The sequence below is a fragment of the Myotis brandtii genome, unplaced genomic scaffold (genome assembly GCF_000412655.1).
Source record: "Myotis brandtii unplaced genomic scaffold, ASM41265v1 scaffold469, whole genome shotgun sequence".
Lineage (NCBI taxonomy): Eukaryota > Metazoa > Chordata > Mammalia > Chiroptera > Vespertilionidae > Myotis > Myotis brandtii.
The window spans coordinates 904,250-923,809 of record NW_005367911.1 but is presented as its reverse complement, the minus strand read 5'-3'; the positions used below and the strand labels follow the sequence as shown (position 1 = coordinate 923,809).

The 19,560-nt window shown below is 41.9% G+C and overlaps 1 protein-coding gene and 1 long non-coding RNA gene across 4 annotated transcripts in view; both read right to left on the bottom strand.

Annotated features, from left to right (window-relative positions):
• PTRF (polymerase I and transcript release factor) overlaps nt 1-984 on the bottom strand; it is a 27,277-nt gene extending 26,293 nt beyond the window's left edge. The window contains exon 1 of the mRNA XM_014547189.1: nt 77-984. Within this exon, the coding sequence (XP_014402675.1) occupies nt 77-547 (471 nt within the window). The 5' untranslated portion in view covers nt 548-984. The remainder of the gene's footprint in view (nt 1-76) is intronic.
• A 1,430-nt stretch (nt 985-2,414) lies between these two features.
• LOC102239623 lies at nt 2,415-19,560 on the bottom strand. Of its 3 annotated transcripts, XR_001363942.1 has the most exons (6): nt 19,493-19,560; nt 14,662-14,777; nt 6,867-6,972; nt 4,603-4,741; nt 3,507-3,695; nt 2,415-3,358 (listed from the first exon to the last, which is right to left on the bottom strand). It is a non-coding gene; the product is annotated as an uncharacterized LOC102239623 (long non-coding RNA). The 3 variants fall into 3 exon arrangements; XR_001363940.1 differs by having other exon boundaries at nt 2,415-3,695; XR_001363941.1 differs by lacking the exon at nt 4,603-4,741 and having other exon boundaries at nt 2,415-3,695.

Here is a 19,560-nt window from a genome sequence, read left to right as displayed (position 1 = left end):
GGTCCTCCACCCCCAGCCCCGGCCTGAGACTGCGGGCCGGGCACGGAGTTGCGGGCAGGTCCGCCCGCCAGCTCACCTGGTAGATCATAACTTTAAAGTTGCGGCGTCGCAGCAGCTCGGCCTCGTTGACCTCCAGCTTCTTGATCTGGCCGGCCTGGCGCTCCAGGCTGCCGCGCACGGTCTTCACGTTGACGCTGACCTTGCGCACCTTCTCCAGCAGCTTGCTCACGGTGTTGCTGGTGGTGGCGTGCGCCTTGCCCAGCTTGCTCAGCTCGCCCTGGATGCTCTGCACGGCGCCCTCCATCTCCGCCTGCCGCTCCTCCAGCTGGGCTTGGGTCAGCTGGATCTGGTCGACGGCGCCGATGATTTTGTCCAGGAGGCTCAGTACCAGTACGCCGTTCACCTGGTCCGACTTGATCAGCTCCTCGGAGCCGGCCCCCGACGGCTCCTCCGCCGCCGGCGCCTGCATGAGGGAGGACGCCGGGTCCTCGGCGTCAGGGTACCCGGAAAGCGGCTGTTCGATGATATGGAGCTGGGTGTCCTCCATGGCGACCCGGAGCCGTGCGGGGCCGGCCGGGTGGAGCTGAAGCTGGAGTAGGAGACCGGGAGAGGAGGAAGAGCGGGAGGGGGGAGGAGAGCGAGAGCGATCGGAGAGCGGAGGAAACTCTAGCCACGTCCGTGCGCCCCGGGACTGTGGCCAGAACTGTGGGGCGGGGGATGTCTGAGCTCCCCCGCTCCCACGCCAAACCCGGGAGTCTCGTCGCCCATTGGCTGGCCCCGTCCCAGAAAAGGAGGGACCGGGGCAGAAGGGAAAACCGATGATGGGGTTGGGGCGGGGGGTGTGCAACCAAGGGGGACCCAGGAGCCGCGTGCCCCACCCTTCCCAGGATGGTTGGAATAGTTGGAGCGGAGACTAGGGCCGCCGCTGGCAGCGGAGGCGGTAGGAGCGGGACTGGGGCGGAGGAATGTTAGCTGGAGAGGAAACAGGTCCTAGAATGTTGCTCACTTTTCCCTCTCTTTCTGCTCACCTGCAAGCCTACCTCAGCCTTTTAAGTTCTAGAGCGGGAAGGCAAGTGGAACACGAGCTCCTGAAGTTGTATGCGAAAGGTTGTATCGGTCTGTGCCCAGTTTTTGAAAGGGAAAGTTGTCCACAATCTATGCGAAGAAGCCTCTAACTACCCCACCCCATCAAGTTACCAACCGCTGCTCTAAAAGCTTGAGGGGTTGTTTAGGAAAGGAAGGGAGAGGGAACTTAAGTTAGGGTCGCAGTGGTGGTGAGGGGCTGCAAAGCTTCTCCAGGTGCCTTTTAGGATTATCCTAACAGGATAGGATTAAAGCAGGCAATAAAGTAAAAAGTAAAGCCCTTACCCACTTCTAACCTTTCCCTGAAAATCAGCTTTCCCTGTGTTTATCCCTGCCCCAGAGACCTAGCTGACACTAATCTCAGAGCAGGATCTAGGAATGCCCCCTTCTTTCTAGATCCTAGTTGCTACTGCTTAGCAATCAGAGATCTTCAGTTCCCACCTCCTCGTTTGACAGAACGAACACGTGGGCCTGGGAAAGGCAAGTGACCTGCCCGAGGTTACCTGCAGGTTGGCATTGGCTTGGCACTCAAACCAGGTCCCTGGCCTCCTCTCACACTTTCTACCTTAGCACTGTACCTTTCATCAGTACAGGGTGGGCACACGAGGCCATCCGCATGTGCTGGTTTTGAGCCTGTGGGCCTGAAGATTAACTACCGACATATTTTCAACCATAGTGAGTACCAAGGAGCAGCACCAAGGAGGACCCTGAGCTCAGAAGTCCAGGGAAAGAGAGGCTGCCCAGGCAACCCCCAATTTGCTCTCTAGCACAGCCCTGGGGCTGTGAGTTTGCTGGAGCAGCACCAGCTCCCTTTCCCCCAGAAAAACTGCAACCCTTTTCCCTAGTTAGGAAACCAAGCTTGGGTTTCCCCAGCTGGATAGATGATGGTCTTGGCAAAAGATCTATGCTAGTCTGGCATGCACTATCATTAGGAAGAGTGAAACACTGCTTGGTGGAACCCAGGGCTCCATCAACCCAGTTGGAGAGTCCTCCAACCCGGAAAGGAGCTGGAGAGCTCACTGTCTGGGATAGTCTGGGATAGTCCCAATGAATAGTTCCCCCGACACTTCAGTAGATGTTTTCTTAGAAACAAATGGCTTTCTTGTTTGTGATTCAAGTAGAATATATAATTTTACACATAAAATTATAACTGGCATATAAAATCATAGCTGGTATATAAAATTATCCATAATATATAAAATCATATATCTTAAGATCTGAAAGATTACCCATTTATTTTAGAATTTAAAAGAAAATGTATTTTGGCAGTTTAAGTTGTTCCATTGAGGACTGATAAGATTTCTAGAAAAAAGAAGAGTGACAGTAGAGAATTTTACTGGACCTTCATAAGGTTCTTACATTTTTTAATTGGTTAGATTATTTCCATAGGTAGCATCCAAGATACAAATTGTGAGTAGCAACCAAAAATATAGTGAAAAGAGGTTTTCTTTCTATCACTGTCTGCAGTAATTAATTTCTTCCCCAGGAGACAATTGTTACTATTTTCTGGTGGAATCTTCTATAGGAAGTCTCTGCATATATGATCAAATTTACATATTGCTCAGCATTTTTCTTTCTTTTTTTCAGTCACTAATATATCTTGGAGATTGTTCCATATCAGTATATGTAGAACTCTCTTGTTTTCCAAAGTATGGACGCACTATACTTACTCAACAAGTTCTCTATCAGTGGACATTTAGAGATTACAATTTAAACCTCACTTGGGGGGGTCTGAAGAGGAATTTCAGTGGTTGACTTGATTTTTGTGGTTGCATGCTTGCTAAAAGGAATTAAGTCCATGCCATTTTGACTTCCCATCAGGAAAATATTTCTACTCTTCAAAAAGGAGTGACCTTTTTGAGATTAGTCAAATTATGTTCCAGGGATAGTCTAGTAAATACATGACTCATTTCATGCCTTGTTAACAGAGAATTTTGCAGAAAGGGCCCTACCCCTACATACCTATGTCCAAGAAATGATCTGTATCAACAAGTTTCTCTCCTGTCCTCTTCTTACTAAATGCCAGCTAAATCCAACAGGGGGCGTGCTAAGCCTTGATGAACTAGCTTTATCACCACGGACTCCCAGAACTGGAGGGAAGTACTTCCCAGAGTACTTCATTTCAGTGAAAATAAGCAGTTTCCCTTCGTTTGGAATTGCATTCAGCACGCCATTGCTTGCATTAAGGGTTGACGCTTTGCATTTTCCATTGCTCACTCTTATTTGCTGAAAGGCACACTGTTCCATTGCGTGCTTTCAGCGGCTGAGGCAGAGACTGTAAAAGGGATAAAGAGGTGGAAACAAACAACCCTTTGGCCCAGAAAAAGAACACCAGGATGCAACCATGTCAGCAGCTGGAATCTCATAGCACTCTATCATATTCCTCCATCCGCCCACGTGTTCAACAAAGTGTGACTGCTTACCTTGAGCCAACTGCGGGCCTGGGGACTTCAAGGAGGATGAATAAAGCTCAGTCCTTCCTATTGAGGAATTCATAGCATAGCAGGAGAGGCAGATGCATAGTTTCAGATACAAAGTGGAGGGTTCTCCAGCAGCTAAAGGAAGGTTGCCACTTTCTGGAAGAGTGGGAAGGGTTCGCAGAGGGAGGGCCTCTAGGTATAAAGGAGGAGAGAGGGTAGAGGTGTGGAAGTGCAGGGCTGAGGGGTGGGTAGCCAGGCATTGCTCATCTCTTACTGTGGTTCTGCCTTAAGTCTTATTGGTTTATATTTAGGAAGATTGAGCAAGGTGCGTGGGGTGCCACGGGTAATATGTCCCATTCGGTTTTGGATCCATGCTGGGAGAGATCCTAGGGAGACAGTGTGTTTTGTTAATAATAAATATTTGGGCCTGACCGGTGTGGCTCATTGGTTGAGTGTCAACCTAGGAACCAGAAGGTCACGGTTCAATTCCTGGTCAGGGCACATGCCTGGGTTGCAGGCTCAGTTCCCAGTAGGGGGCAGGCGGGAGGCAGCCGATCAATGATTCTTAGCATTGATGTTTCTATCTCCCTCTCCGTTCCTCTCCGAAATCTAATAGTAATAATAAACATTTGGGATGAATTACGTGTCCTCACATCAGAGAAACAAACATCCTGCACAGAAAACCAGTCCCCAGCAGCTGGCTCACAGTTGCCACAGGTGTTCGTCCCCAGATTTACAGGCACTATTCTTGTCCCTCTGACATATATGAAAAGTGCCTACAATGTTTGTATATTTCTTTTCCTCAAAAATTCCTTCTTTTCTCCTTCAAACATTTTCTGGTTTCCTGAACCAGAAAACAATAATAATAATTTTTAAAAAACTTGTTAAGTGCTAATTTATGCTAGAAACCATTCACAGCATACAGGAAGTTTGGGTGAGAGTGTTAAATTCAGACTAACACACAGAAAACATCAAGAAAATATATTAATGAAAATGCCATCAAGCCTCCCTTCCTCCTTTGCTTTCAACATACACTGGTCTCCTATCCTACACATAAAAAACAGAAACAAACAAAAACTGCAGTCATAATTGGTTTTACCTTCCTGTCTCCTCAAGGTGGGGTCCATCTGTTTTCTCCTGTTCAAATTCAATTGTTTTGTAGAACTGTGGCTACTGGGCTTTTACCCCCAATTCAGTCCTTAAACTTTAGCAGTTTATCCAAAAAGTTGGCTTTCTTTCTACCAAAAGAGCATTGAAAAGTCAGTAAATAGACCCTATATTCTACCAATGATTTCTCCTTTTCTAATTTTATTTGAACTCAGCAGGATTTAGCATTGCTGTCATTGAGTCTCCTTTATGGTCTTTTGGGAGGCTGTATTATTTTTATTTATTTCTAGTCCCATTTGCTAACTTTTTTTCTTCCTTTTTTAAAAAACAGCCTTCAAAACTGCTAAAAAAAAACATTTTAAACCCCAGCTTTACTGAGACATAATTTATGTGATACACGATTCACCTATTTAAAGTGTTCAATTCAATGGTTTTTAGTACATTCACAGAGTTGGCAACCACAATCAATTTTAGAACATTGTTATCATCCCCCAAATAAACACCTGTCAAATAAAAAACAGATCCGGATTTAGCAAAGGGAGACTTTATTTGAAAGGATTATTGCCTGGGAGTCAAGGGACTATTACAATCAGGGGAGGGGGGTCTATTGTAATGGACACAGTGCTGTGACCATAAGATCTGCAAGTGTCTCAAGGGCTGGACAAAAGGGGGGCTTCTTTTACAGAGAGGAGTAAACAAAGCTAAAAAGGACCAGGTGCAGGGAATGGATGAAGGGGTGGCACGAGAGTAGGTAAGAGAATACTTTTCCCTGAAGCCAGCCTATCCTCAGGAGGACTTGTGTGCTGGCTGAGGCTGAGAGCAGGCCAAAGATCAGGGGCCTGGAGGAAGAAGAAAAGCTTAAACAAAGTTTGGTTAAGAAGCATTTTGTTCCGAAGTGATCAGCGGGGACAAGCAGTTCAATGATCATTTATGAGGCAAAGACTGAGAATGTGGAGGGTCTATGTTTGTCTTTGTCATAAGTAAATAAGAGTGGCATCTGTGACTCACCGGGAGAAGAGTGGTTCTTTGCAGTAAGCTATTTTCCAGAACACAAAAGGGTGGGGAGATGCCTTTAAACTTCAATGTTTTGCAGGAATACAGAGCTCAGGTGACATTCAACTTTGTTACCCCCACACCCATTAGCTGTCACTTCCCATTCCCCTTTTCCCAGCCCCTGACAATCACTGATCTTTCTGTCTCAGGCTGCCTATTCTGGACACTTCATATAAGTGGAATCATACATATATGGCCTTTTGTGTCTGGCTTCTTTCACTTGGTATGTTTTCAAAGTTAACTCATGTTGTAGCATATATCAGTACTTCATTCATCTTAATGGCTGAATAAAATTCTATTGTATAGATATGCTACATGGTGTTTGTTTATTCATCAGTTGATGGACATTTGGGTTCTTTCCATTTTTTGGCTATTATGAATAATCCTGCTATGAATAGTCATGCTATTTTTCTTTTTCTTTTTTGCTACTTTTAAAAAAAATTTATTTCAGAGAGAGGAAGGAAGAGGGAGAGAGGGAAACATCAATGATGAGAGAGAATAACTGATCACTTCCTGCACGCCCCCTACTGGGGATCAAGCCTGCAACACACGCATGTGTCCTAATTGGGAATCAAACCTCGAGCTCCTGGTTCATGGGTCGGTGCTCAACCACTGAGCCACATTGGCTAGTCCTGTGCTACCTTCTTAATGTAGGCATTTAACATGGGTTCTGTCTCCAGCCCTCTGCTCTGATTCCAGTCATTTTCCCTCTTTTCTTTTCATCTTTTTTTCTGGCATCCTCTTTGCAATGACTCTAACATCAGGTCTCTGGTCCTTTAAATATTAAAAATATTTAAAACCAGTGGCACAGTCAGACATCAACTTATCAGAAGGGATGCTGTTGTCTATCATGCCCTTCAGTCTGCAGGCCAATGCTCTATCCACTGAGCCAAACCCGCTAGGGCAAATATATTTTATTGATTTCAGAGAGGAAGGGAGAGGGAGACATCAACTCATCAGAAGGGATGCGTTGTCTATCATGCTGAAGCAGAGCTCTGGTGGTCCCTGCTGTGTCTGGCATTCCCCAGGGTCCTAAAGTAGTTCTGAATCCCATGAGGCCGGGAGGAGCAGTGATTGCTTACCAGTATGTCAGCCTCTCCCCTGAATGCCAGGATTTCATCTCCCATTGCTTAAAGCATAGCTGGATATCCCACCATCATCCCAACTCAATACATATAAACTAAATTCAGTATCACTGCTTACATTAAGCATCTGTTGAACAGAACGTTTATTCGTGGTATGTAATTTCGAGTGAATGGCTTTTCTTCTCTTAGTTCTCCACCTCTCTCTTAGTTCTTAGTTTTTTCATCTGTAAATGAAAAAAGTGGGGGGTTATGATTTCTAAGGATCCTTTCAGTTCTGATATTCAGTGAGTCTATGAAACTAATATTTGATACTTCAAAAAAAGTCCTTTGAGAATTTGTAGTACTTCAGAAAAATAATTGTGAACATCATTCACTAAAACAAACATTTAACAAGTATTTATGGAGAGCCTGTCAAGTGCTCGTCCCAGGACCAGGAGATGGAGACCCAAAGATGGAAATACCTGGTCCTTGCTATCAGGAACTTAGACTCTAATATGAGAGCTAGACATGTAGCTCAACAACTACAAGTTAATGTGATAACAGCCATAAAAAGCACCAAATAAAATACACAATGATAGCGCAGGGGAAGGAGTACTTCTGTTTACATAAAGGTGTCAGGGGACATTTCAGAGTTGAGCTGTGGCATTTGCCAAGTTGAAAAAAGTAGCTGGGGGTTGGGATTCTAAGCAGAAGAAAGATCTTGGTAAAGGCATGAGGATCTCTGAGTCCACATGGCTAAAGTATAAGATGTTTGGAAGTAGAATGGCTAAAGGTGAGGGTGGGCAAGAAAAAGTTGCCCAGTCACAGTGCATCCTGGAAGTCATGCTGGACTTTATCCTAAAGATTAGAAGGCACTACTTAATGATTGTAACCAAAAGAGGGAGAGGAAATGATTTGAATTTTAGAAAGATAATTGATTTGAGGGAATGGGGCTGAGACTAGAAGCCGGGGGTGGGGAGAGGGCTCTATTAGGAGCTACTGAAAAGTCCCAGCAATAGAAGATGACATCAAGGAATTATTATTAAGGTGTGATAATGGCATTGTGGTTATACTTTTAAAAATAATCCTTATATTTAAGAGATACATACTGAAGTATTTACAGATGAAATGATATCATATCTAGGATATGATTCAAAATAATCCGAAGGAAAGTGGATGAGATAAAGATAAAATGAGGTTGGCATGTGTTAACCATTGTTGAAGCAAAGCGATAGGTACATAGGGATTCATTGTATTCTCTCTATACCTAACTTTCCCATAATAAAAAATAGTAAGGTTGTTTTGAGGATGAAATATATTCATACATACAGGATTCATTGTATTCTCTCTATACCTAACTTTCCCATAAAAATAGTAAGGTTGTTTTGAAGATGAAATATGTTCATACATACAAAGGGACAAGTCAGAATGGTTGACACACCATTGGTGGCAAGAAATGTGCAGAACCCTTTTCCCTTTCTCGCACTTGAACCAGTCAAGAACTGGTATTTGAGAAAACTTTGTTAAACTAATTTGTTGCTCACAAGAGGATGCCTCTCCCCATCCCTCTTTCCTTTCAACTTTCCAGTTGGAACCAAGACCAGATCTTTAAAACAAGACACTCTCAATCAAAACAGTGGTTAGCAGCTGTACACATCGCAACAAAACTATTTGCTTTGTGGAATCTGGCCGTTTTCCCAGGAAACGATTTCCATTTCACAATGTAGCCAAACAGGAAGAGTGTGAACTCTTGCTCAGATATAGATTCTTTGTGCTCCACTCAGATTTCCACATTTCCATTGTGCTCTGGGCGTGACAGTCCAGCTGTGTGTTGGTGGAATGACTCACTTTTCCACCAAAACACGTATTTCTATGAATCATCAGGGCTACTGATTGGTGTGAATGAGCCATCAGCACAGAATTGGTTCCTGAATCCATTATATGACTTCAGAGAGATGATTTAAAGTTTTTCCATGACTTAAATTGAAAGAGGCAATCCAATTATCCAGATAATTCATGCTCCAAAACCTTTAATGTTTATAAGTGGTTATTAAGAACAGCTTTTTGATACCATAAGGAACTACAAAGGAAATAGAGGCATAATCTATGTTCTTTTGGTGTTTAATGATCTCATTGAGGAAATAAATACTCAAGAAGTAGAAGGATTTCAAAATAAGTAGATGATATTCATACAAATATATGCAAAATATATTAATCAATGTTTAGGAGCACTAGAATAATAGAGTGATCAAAATGGGAAGAGGATATCTGGGGGAAATTTTCATTTACAAAATATTTTAATTATTTAAAATTTACAGAAAATGTTTTTTAGGTCAAAAAGATTTTTTTCTGAGCCATCTGAGAGTAAAGTGATAATCTGATGTCTCATCACCCCAAATATCATGTATTTTCTACAAAAAAGGATGTTTAGATATATAGCCTAGTACATCCATCAAAATCAGAAAATTAACATTGATGCATACCACCATCTGCTCCTCAGCCCGTCAAATTTCATCATTTGTCCCAAAAGTGTCCTTATAGCTTAATGATTCAATATGAGATCCCTCCTTGAATGTAGCAGTTACCTCTCTTTAGGCTCATTTCATCAGGGGAATCATTGTTTCCTTAACTTTCATAACTTTGACATTAAAAAATATATTTTTAACTTAATTTTTAGAGAGAGAAACATCAATAGGCCACCTCCCACATGCCTCCTGATGGGGATCAAGCCACAACCCAGTTATGTGCCCTAACCCCAGAGAATTGAACTGGAAACTTTTTGGTGCATGGGACGATGCTCAGCCAACTGAGCCACATGGGCCAGGGCATAAGTCTGACATTTTTGAAGATTAAAGAATAGTTATGTAGAATGTTGCTCAGTTTGGGCTTGTCTGATATTTCCTTGTGATTGGATTTAGGATAGTTGTCTTTGGCAGAAATAGCACAAAAGGGATGCTATGTTCTTCTCATTGTACTCTATCGGGTGGTACATTATTTTGATTTGCCCATTGTTAGTGATGTTAACCTTGATCAGTTGGTTGAGGTGGTGTCTATCAGACTTTTCCAGTGTAAAGTTACTCTTTTCCTCTTTATCATCTAGAACTATTTTGTAGGATGGTATTTTGAGACTAAGCAAATATTCCACATTCCAATTCCTTGAACAGCACAAACTATCATACTCACCCAAGATGAAAGAAATAGTTTGGGTAGCTCTATAACAGTTAAGGACATTTAATTTGTAATTTAAAAGTCTCAGTAAAAGAAATCTCCAGGTCCAGATGGTTTTAGTGGAGAATTCTACCAAACATTTAAAGAATTTAACACCAATTCTACACAATCTTTTCCAGAAAATAGAAGAGTTGGGATCCCTTTCCAACCCATTTTATAAGACCAGTATTACCCTGATATCAAAACCAGGCAAACAAACAACAACAACAAAAAACAACCTAGACAGACAGTACAAAAAACAAAAAAAGAAGAAGAAGAAGAAAGAAAGAAAGACCCAGACCAATGTCCTTCATGGAAATATATTTTTAAAAAATCCTTAACAAAACATTAGCAAATAGAATTCAACAATATGTAAAAAAGAATTATATACATGGCCAAGTGGGGTTTGTTCTAGGGTTGTAAGGCTGATGCAGCATTTAAAATTCAATCAGTATAATCCATCATTAACAAGGTAAAGAAGAAAAAAATAGATCCTATCAATTGATGCAGAAAGTGCATTTGACAAAAATCCAACACCTATTCATGATTTTAAAAACCCAGCTCTGCCCTAGTCAGTTTGGCTCAATGGATAGAGCATTGGCCTGCAGACTGAAGGGTCCTGGGTTCGATTCCGGTCAAGGGCACATGCACGGGTTTTGGGCTCGATCCCCCTTAGGGGGCATGCAGGAGGCAGCCAATCAATGATTCTCTGTCATCATTGATATTTCTCTTTCTCCCTCTTCCTTCTTCTCTGAAATCAATAAAAATATATATTAAAAAAACACTCAGAAAACGAGGATTAGAAGGGAATTTCCTCAACTTGATAAAAACATCTACCAAAAACCCTACAGCTAGCATCATATTTAATAATGAAAGACTGGATTCTTTCTTCCTAAGATTGGAAACAAGTTAAGGATGTCTGCTTGTATCACTCCTATTCAACATAGGAAGAACTAGCCAGCACAATAAGGCAAGAAAAGAACATAAAAGGCATACAAATTGGACAAAACAGAAATAAAACTCTACATTTGTGCAGATGGCATGATAGTCTATCTAAAAAAATCTCAAAGGATGGGATTTACAAAAGTTTTTTGTTGTTTTTTTAACAAAAACTCCTAGAATGAATACATGAGTTCAGCCAAGTTATAGGATATACAATAAACACTCAAAAATCAATTGTATTTCTCTACAGTTGTAGTAAACACATGGAAACTGAAATTAAAAATACAATGCAATTGCCCTGTCCAGTGTGGCTCAGTTGGTTGGAACGTCATCGGGTAAACTGAAAGGTCACAGGTTTGATTCAGGTCAGGGCACATACCCAGGTTGTGGGTGGGTTCCATCCCCCTGTGATTACATTTCAGTTTTGTTTTCTTTCCTTCAAAAATATTTATTAAGTATATTTGAATGCACGTCATCAAGCTAGGCAGTGAAAATATAACAGTTCAAGTTAGACCTAACTCTTGACCATTGAATCAATCAGATCCTTTTAACTGTAATTTTCCAATGTATTTCTTCACTCCAGGTCTCACCTCATTTCTCCAAGTCACTAGAAACCCAATATAGAAACATTTACCAGATTCTCTACTTTCAGAAACCTCCTTGAACTAGTTTTTTGTTTTTCTGGGCAAATATTTTAGGTCTCTGCCCTGTGTCAATCAAGCCTTCCTTTATTCCCATCTCAACTTTTCTCATGTTTTCTAAATTTTATTTCTTTTAGAATTGTTTGTTTTTATTAAATTTATTGGGGTGACATTGGTTAATAGGATCATACAGGTTTCAGGTTTAGATTTCTATGATACAAGATCTGTATATTGCACTGTGTGCTCACCCCCCAAATTCATCTTCTGTCACCATATATTAGGCTCCCTTCATCCCTCACCCCCAAATTTTATTTCTTTAAGAAGCCTCTTTCATGGCTTTCTTAACTTCCACGAGTTAAAGGCTTTTTGCCTCATGTGTTGGTCACAAGAGCCTTGAGGGTTGCAAAAAATGTCACATGCCTTAAGCTCATTCTTATCTACTTATGGATGTAATCATTAACAGAGGAAGCTGGCATTCCTCAAACTCCAAAGGAAGCCTCAAAATCTGTTATGGAGAGAATTTTACTTATTACCAAAATACTTTCTGTTAAAGATTGACAGGCTTTGAAGGTAGAAACAGAGTGTTATTTTGAGGAATTCAAACTGAAACTGCAAACTGCAAATCAACATTTCAAATGATAGCCAAAGTGATTACAGGCCACCTACAGGTTGTGGCTGGAGAATTATCCCATCCAACATTCAATCAGATCCTTGGTAGAATAGTTTAAGAATTAGAATTTCTTTTTACATAAAAGGGAAAGACAAAAAGAAATATTTGACTAGACAGACAATCATTAAACTGAGCTACTATCATCTCAAATATTTCAGACAAGAGGAAGTAAAATTTTAAACCAAAGTTTACTGTTTGCTCCCAACTATTTGCAGGTGAACAGCTGGAAAATTATGCAGAGCAAAATTTCCTTCCCAAAATTGGTAAGGGAGATACTGGGTTGAACAGTATTCCCACAAAATTCATGTTCACCTGGAACCTGTGTATATCAGTTTATTTGGAAATAGTGTATTTGCAGATGTAAACAAGTTAAGAAGAGGTCAAACTGGATTAAGGTGGGCCCTGATCCAATGACTGGTGTCCTTATAAAAAGAGAGACATTTGGACACAGATACAGACCAACAGAGGAAGGAATGTTTTGTGAAGGAGGCAGTAATTGGAGTGATACATCTACAAGCCAAGGAAAACTAAGGATTGCAGGCAACCACCAGAAGCTAGGAAGAGGGAATGAAGGATTCTTTCCTATATATTCTTTAGAAATATCATGGCCCCGTGGATGCCTTGATTTCAGACTTCTAGCCTCCAGACCTGTAAGAGAATAAATGTCTGTTATTTTAATCTACCCAGTTTATGGCAATTTGTGCAGCAGCCCTAGGAAACTAATACAAGAAGCATATGGAAAAGAGGATCACTTGAGCAAATATGTATTTACAAACACTTGGCCTGGCCAGTGTGGCTCAGTGATTGATTATCAACCCATGAACCAGGAGGTCACCGTTCGATTCCTGGTCAGGTCACATGCCCAGATTGTGGACTTAATCCCCAGTAGAGGGCATGCAGGAGGCAGCCGATGAATGATTCTCTCTCATCATTGATGTTTCTATCTCTCTTTCCCTCTCCCTTTGTCTCTGAAGTCAATAAAAAATATATATATTTTAAAAAACCCACTTGGTTTAACTTTCATATTCTCCTCTAGGTCCCATCTAGGAATCTAAGTTGGATGAGCAAATACCAGCTGATCCTTTATTTGTGGAAATTTGGACAATTGCTGTTCAGTCCAACTAAAAAATAGAGAAAAACCATTTAATTATTCCACTATAATGACAATTCTTTTTTAAAAAAATATATTTTATTGATTTTTTACAGAGAGGAAGGGAGAAGGAGAGGAATAGAGAGTTAGAAACATCGATGAGAGAGAAACATCAATTCAGCTGCTTCCTGCACACTCCCTACTGGGGATGTGCCCGCAACCAAGGTACATGCCTTTGACTGAAATCGAACCTGGGACCTTTCAGTCCGCAGGCCGACGCTCTATCCACTGAGCCAAACCGATCAGGGCTATAATGACAATTCTTAAAAGTTTTTGAGACTGTTAGATCACTGCCTCTGTTCTCTGCTTTGTCCTGACAGTAAAATATTCATTTTTATAACTATCGTCTAGACATTTTTACAGATGCTAAGAGATAGCTCCATTCAGACACCCAGAACTGTAGTCCTCATATGGAATTGCTCATCTTCTAGGGCTATGTGGTCAGCTGGTCAACAACATTTTATACTTGATCTTGTTGAACATATGCTGTGCTTGTTCAAGTGAGAGAAAGATATAGCATAGAAGATTCCTTCTTCCTAAAGAAGCATACAGGTAACCATAGATAAAATCAACATAAATGCCTGATTATTCTGGAGCAAAGTATCTTAATCAAGTTTGAGCTAAATTAGCATGTTTCCTGACTGTGATAAAAATAAAATCTGATTTTAATCTAATATTTGTACTATTTCTGTTCTAATAGCCTTTGCCTCCTCCTGTGAGAAAACTTCTACTCATCTTTCAATACCCATCTTGAATGTTATGTCTTCTCAAAGCTTTCCCTAAATCCAGACAGGATTAATATGACTCTTCTCTGGGTTTCCATACACGTCTGTTCCTATCTCTGCTATATTGCATATTATATATTACAGTTAGTTGTTGGTCTAATAGACTCCTTGATAGACTCTGAGCTCCTGTTCATCCTTGCATTTCCAGTTTCTAGTATTAAGTCTGGCGTAATAGATATTTGCTGAAGGGAATGTTGGATTTTTGATGATTTTGGATTTTTTTTAATAAAAGTACTCTTCCTTGAATTTAAAGAGCATTTTCCTCATAGGTATCTTTCGATATAGAATAACTTTAAAAACTGTAAATGGAATACAGACATCAGCACTATCATTTTATCAAAGTTGATGATCTTGCAGTTTTCACGGACTCCACAGACACTTTCTGATTCTAGCTTCTGCTCTGAACCTTTCCCAGCTGTCCTCTTTGTTAAGAATAAAAGCATCTGTCACGAGCTCTCCTTCTCAGATAATGAGGTTCATAAAACAAAGGGGAGAGACAGAAGAGGCAGGATGTGATCACACTCCTTTTTATCTGATACCTGTGTTCTTTTGTTGATAGTAGAGTTCTATTAGAAGGCCCCCACTTCTTTCAGGATCATCTATCCATTCACTCATGCAGCCAAGAAATGGTACTATTGAATGAGTAGGCCCAATGCTAGGGGAGAAAAAGAGTTTATAGTTTGGTAATAGAAAAAAAAAAGTCATGAGAAAGTACTGTGTTTTATAAAAGAGAAACTAAAAAGTCTCATGAGATTTCCATTGAGGAAAAGAAGCTTAAGGAAATGAACTAACTTGCTCAAGCTCCCACACCTTGTAACTGTTAGAGCTGAAATTTATTTCTCTTACATTTGATATCAGATGGATTAAATGGAAGAACTGAGATTCAAGCCTAGTTCAGGATGGTACAAAAGCTTGTGGTCTACTACACTACACCATGTTGTCTCCCATAGGTTACTGCTTTAGTTATGAGAGAGGCAAATGAACCTGTACTAGGTTATCGGCAATGAAAATAAAAAGACTCCTATGGATGAGGACAGTGGTAGGGGGTAAGGGCATGGGGTGGGGTGGGAACCTGGTGGAGGGGAGATATGGTGGAAAAAAGAGGAACATCTGTAATAATCTGAACAATAAAAGATTTATTAATTTAAAAAAAAAAGAAAATAAAAAGACTAAGGTGGTAAAGGCAAGAAATAAATGCAGGACCCACAATTAGCATGATGTGGCAACTACCTAAATGTGGAAAGAAAGGAAAAGAGTGGAATTAAAAATAGCTTAATCTCTGAGCCTTGGTAATTACAAAAAAAAAACAATGATACTATTAACAGGATCAAGGATCTCAGGAAAAGAGGCAGTTCTTATTCAGTGAGAGCTCTAATCCTTCAAAACTCTGCTCTCATGTCATCTCAATGTAAGTTTTTCTGACATCCTCAGGTACATTATACAGTATTTTTAAATATTTTTTTTTATTGATTTCAGAGAGGAAGGGAGAAGGGAGAGAGAGAAACATCAATGATGAGAGAGAATTATTGACCCACTGCTTCCTGCATGCCCCCTACTGGGAATCAAGCCCACAATCCGGGCATGTGCCCTTGACTGGAATCGAACCCGGGAACCTTCAGTTCACAGGTTGATGCTCTATCCACTGAACCAAATGGGCTAGGGCCATTATACAGTATTTTATATTTCAACAACAACAATAATAATGACGATAATAATGATAGCTAACATTTTTTAAATGCAGGCTGAGTGCCAAGCACGTGCTAGGTTCCTTTTACTCTTCAAAATAACCATGTGAAGTAAGTGCTATTATTAACCCCATTTTACAGATGAGGAAACTGGGGCTTACAGAGTTTTAAGATTACAGATATTAAATGGTAGATCAAGAATTCAGCCTAGCCGGCATGGCTCAGTGGTTGAGCTTCAACCTATGAATCAGGAGGTCACAGTTCAATTCCCCTTCGGGGCACATGCCTGAGTTGCAGGCTCAATCCCCCATGTCGGGTATGCAGGAGGCAGCCAATCAATGATTCTCTCTCATCATTGATGTTTCTCTCTCTTCCTCTCTGAAATCAATAAAAAAATTTTTTTTTAAAAAGAATTGAATTCAGAGACAGCACTCTTACCAAAGGCAGGACAGCGCAATATATGAGTCCAGGAAATGTCACCAAACTGGCTCAGTTTGAATCCTGCTCTGCCATTTACTAGCTGGGTGGCCTTGGGCAAATTATTGTGCTTCAGTTTCACCATCACCATTTGCCTCCCAGTATTGTTGTGAGGTTACTTAAATGAGTTCATATGCATAAAGCATTTACAAAAGGGCATAGTACATCGTAAATATTAATCATTGCACTCACACCTCTGTTTTCTCTATCTCTGTCTCTCTCAATTATTAGAACTTTATTTCCCGCTGAACTGTGAGTTCCTTTAGGACAGGAAGTGTGTCTGTTTCATTTTCCTATCCCCAGCACCTAGCACCATGTCTGCCCCACAGTAGGCCCTCAGCAAGCATTTGTTGCCTGGATGGCATTATTCAAGCAGCCTGAAATTCCATCTCTGAGTCTTGGAGACGAGAGGTGAGTGGAAAAATAGGTCTGAGTCCCACACATAGACATTTGAACCTGACAACAGGCAGAACTGCTATGGAAGAGGTCTTGGAGGGAAAAGAAATACGACACCAGAGAAAGATTGACAGCAGGAAATGAAAGGAGACAGAAAAACAGCTCTGGAGGATTTACTTTCAAGGAAGCCATGAAAAAAAACGAGTTCAAGGGAATTTCGCTGAGTCCAGATGAAAGGCTGTCTTAAAGGTGAAGTATGAAAATTTGTGGTTAGCAAGCAGCTGACTCTGAGGTTTAAATGTGTGAGGTTTTTTTGTTTTTGTTTTTTTAAGACTCAGAGGAAGGAAATAACAGTCATTGCGTAATTTCTAAAGCTTGGCAGGCTTTCAAATGTAGGTCTCTACTGTATCTACCTTGCCCGGAAAGTTGGGAGAGCGAGGGAGCATTCAAGATCACAAATGAAAAGGGGGATCGGGCTCTCCAAGGTGCTACTTCTCAACTAAATCCTAATGCAGTTCAGTTCTATCTTCACTCACAATGTGAAATAGAAAAATCAAATGAAATGTGTATTTTTGCCCTTCGTTATTTTGTTTAGGCTGGTAAAGCAGGATTGATGATGTTACTGTCAGGTAGACACAATTATCAGCAGCAGGTTTTTATCTGAAATATCTCCTTCATTACACTTGAATCTTCATTGTGTTCTCCTACCCACGGAGACTGAATAACCGGTTTTCCGAGTTTTTCCTGATACAGTTTTGGTTATTACAAACGACTTGGGATCCCTACTCCTCTTTAAAAGAAGGTCAAGAAAAAGGAATCGAGATCAATATTTGAGAATGGCATTTTTATAAAAACAGGTAGGCAACACACACGTTTTCAAAAACGAGTTATTCTTTTAAAAATTTTGAGGAATAAAAAGCCCTATGTGGTCAAATGGGCCCTCGGGAATCCACCAAACAAGATACAAATATACTTTCACAAACACAATCTTAGGGTGCCCCCCCACACACACACTGTTAACTGGAGAAAAATAGACCCTGTACAGTTGCCTGAGGAACTAAACCAAGTACCTTTTTATTTTGATTTCAGAGAGGAAGGGAGAAGGAGGGAGAGAGAGAAACATCAATGATGAGAGAGAATCATCCATCAGCTGCCTCCTGCACGCCCCACACTGGGGATTGAGCCCACAACCCAGGCATGGCCCCCTGACCGGGAATCAAACTGTGACCTCACCCTCTGAGAGGAGTTTTCCATAGTTAAGTGCCGAGCCCCTCCCTGTTCAAGGCTCTACTACAGGATCTAGCACAGTGAGCACCTTTCCCAAGTCGCTCGGCACCCTAGGGCTCAAACGTTCTTTTCTGTAAACTAAGGAGGAAAGTGTGGTGTGTGTGTGTGTGTGTGTGTGTGTGTGTGGTGTGTGTGGTGCGTGTCGCTCTGTGTGTGTGTGGTGTGCATGTGGTGCATGTCTCTGTGTGTCTATGTGTGTGTATGAGTAGTGTGTGTGTGTGTGGTATGTACTAGTATGTCTGTGTCTGTGTGTCTGTATGTGTGGTGGGTATTTTTGTGTGTGTCTGTCTCTGTGTCTGTGTGGTGTGTGTGGTGCGTGTCTCTGTGTGTGTGTCTGTGTGTGGTGGGTATGATTGTGTGTGTGTGTGGGTGGTGTGTGTGTGTGGTGTGTATGTATGAGTGGTGTGTGTCTGTGGTGTGTGGTGTATTCTGTTTCTGTGTGTCTGTGTGTGTATGACTATGTGGATGGTGGGTATGATTGTGTGGTGTGTGTGGTGTGTATGTGTGTGTGGTGTGTATGTGTGTGTGGTGTGTATGTATGAGTGGTGTGTGTCTGCGGTGTGTGGTGTATTCTGTTTCTGTGTGTCTGTGTGTGTATGACTATGTGGATGGTGGGTATGATTGTGTGTGTGTCTGGGTGGTGTGTATGTGTGGTGTGTATGTATGAGTGGTGTGTGTCTGCGGTGTGTGGTGTATTCTGTTTCTGTGTGTCTGTGTGTGTATGACTGTGTGTGTGGTGTGTGTGTGGGTATGATTGTGTCTGTGTGTGTGTGGTGTCTATGTGTGTCTCCGTGTCTGTGGTGTGTGTGTGTGTGTGTCTCAGTGTCTGTGTGTGTCTCCGTGTGTGTCTATGTGTGTCTCAGTGTCTGTGTGTCTCCATGTGTGTGTGTGTCTATGTGTGTCTCAGTGTCTGTGTGTGTGTGGTGTGTGTGTGTGTCTATGTGTGTCTCCATGTGTGTGTGTCTGTGTGTGTGGTCTCTGTGTGTGTGGTGTCTGTGTGTGGTGGGTATGATTGTGTGTGTCTCTGTGTGTGTGTCTGTCTCTGTGTGTGTGGCTGTCTCTGTGTGTGTGGCTGTCTCTGTGTGTGTGGCTGTCTCTGTGTGTGTGGCTGTCTCTGTGTGTGTGGCTGTCTCTGTGTGTGTGGCTGTCTCTGTGTGTGTGGCTGTCTCTGTGTGTGTGGCTGTCTCTGTGTGTGTGGCTGTCTCTGTGTGTGTGGCTGTCTCTGTGTGTGTGGCTGTCTCTGTGTGTGTGGCTGTCTCTGTGTGTGTGGCTGTCTCTGTGTGTGTGGCTGTCTCTGTGTGTGTGGCTGTCTCTGTGTGTGTGTCTGTCTCTGTGTGTATGTGGTCTCTGTGTGTGTGGTGTCTGTGTGTGTATGAAAGTACTGGAAGCGCTGGCAAGCTCCCTTCCAGCTCTCAGGTCATTTCATGTTTCTCCCTTCCTTCCTGCTACTTCCCTCGAGAGGAACTTGTGGATGAATCCTCTGGATTAATACAGACAAACAGAGACGGCAGACGGCCTCGCTCACCGTCTGCGCCGGAGAGCAGGGTGTCTGAGGGCTCGGCACCTGCCCGCCAGCCCCGCCCACGACCGTCC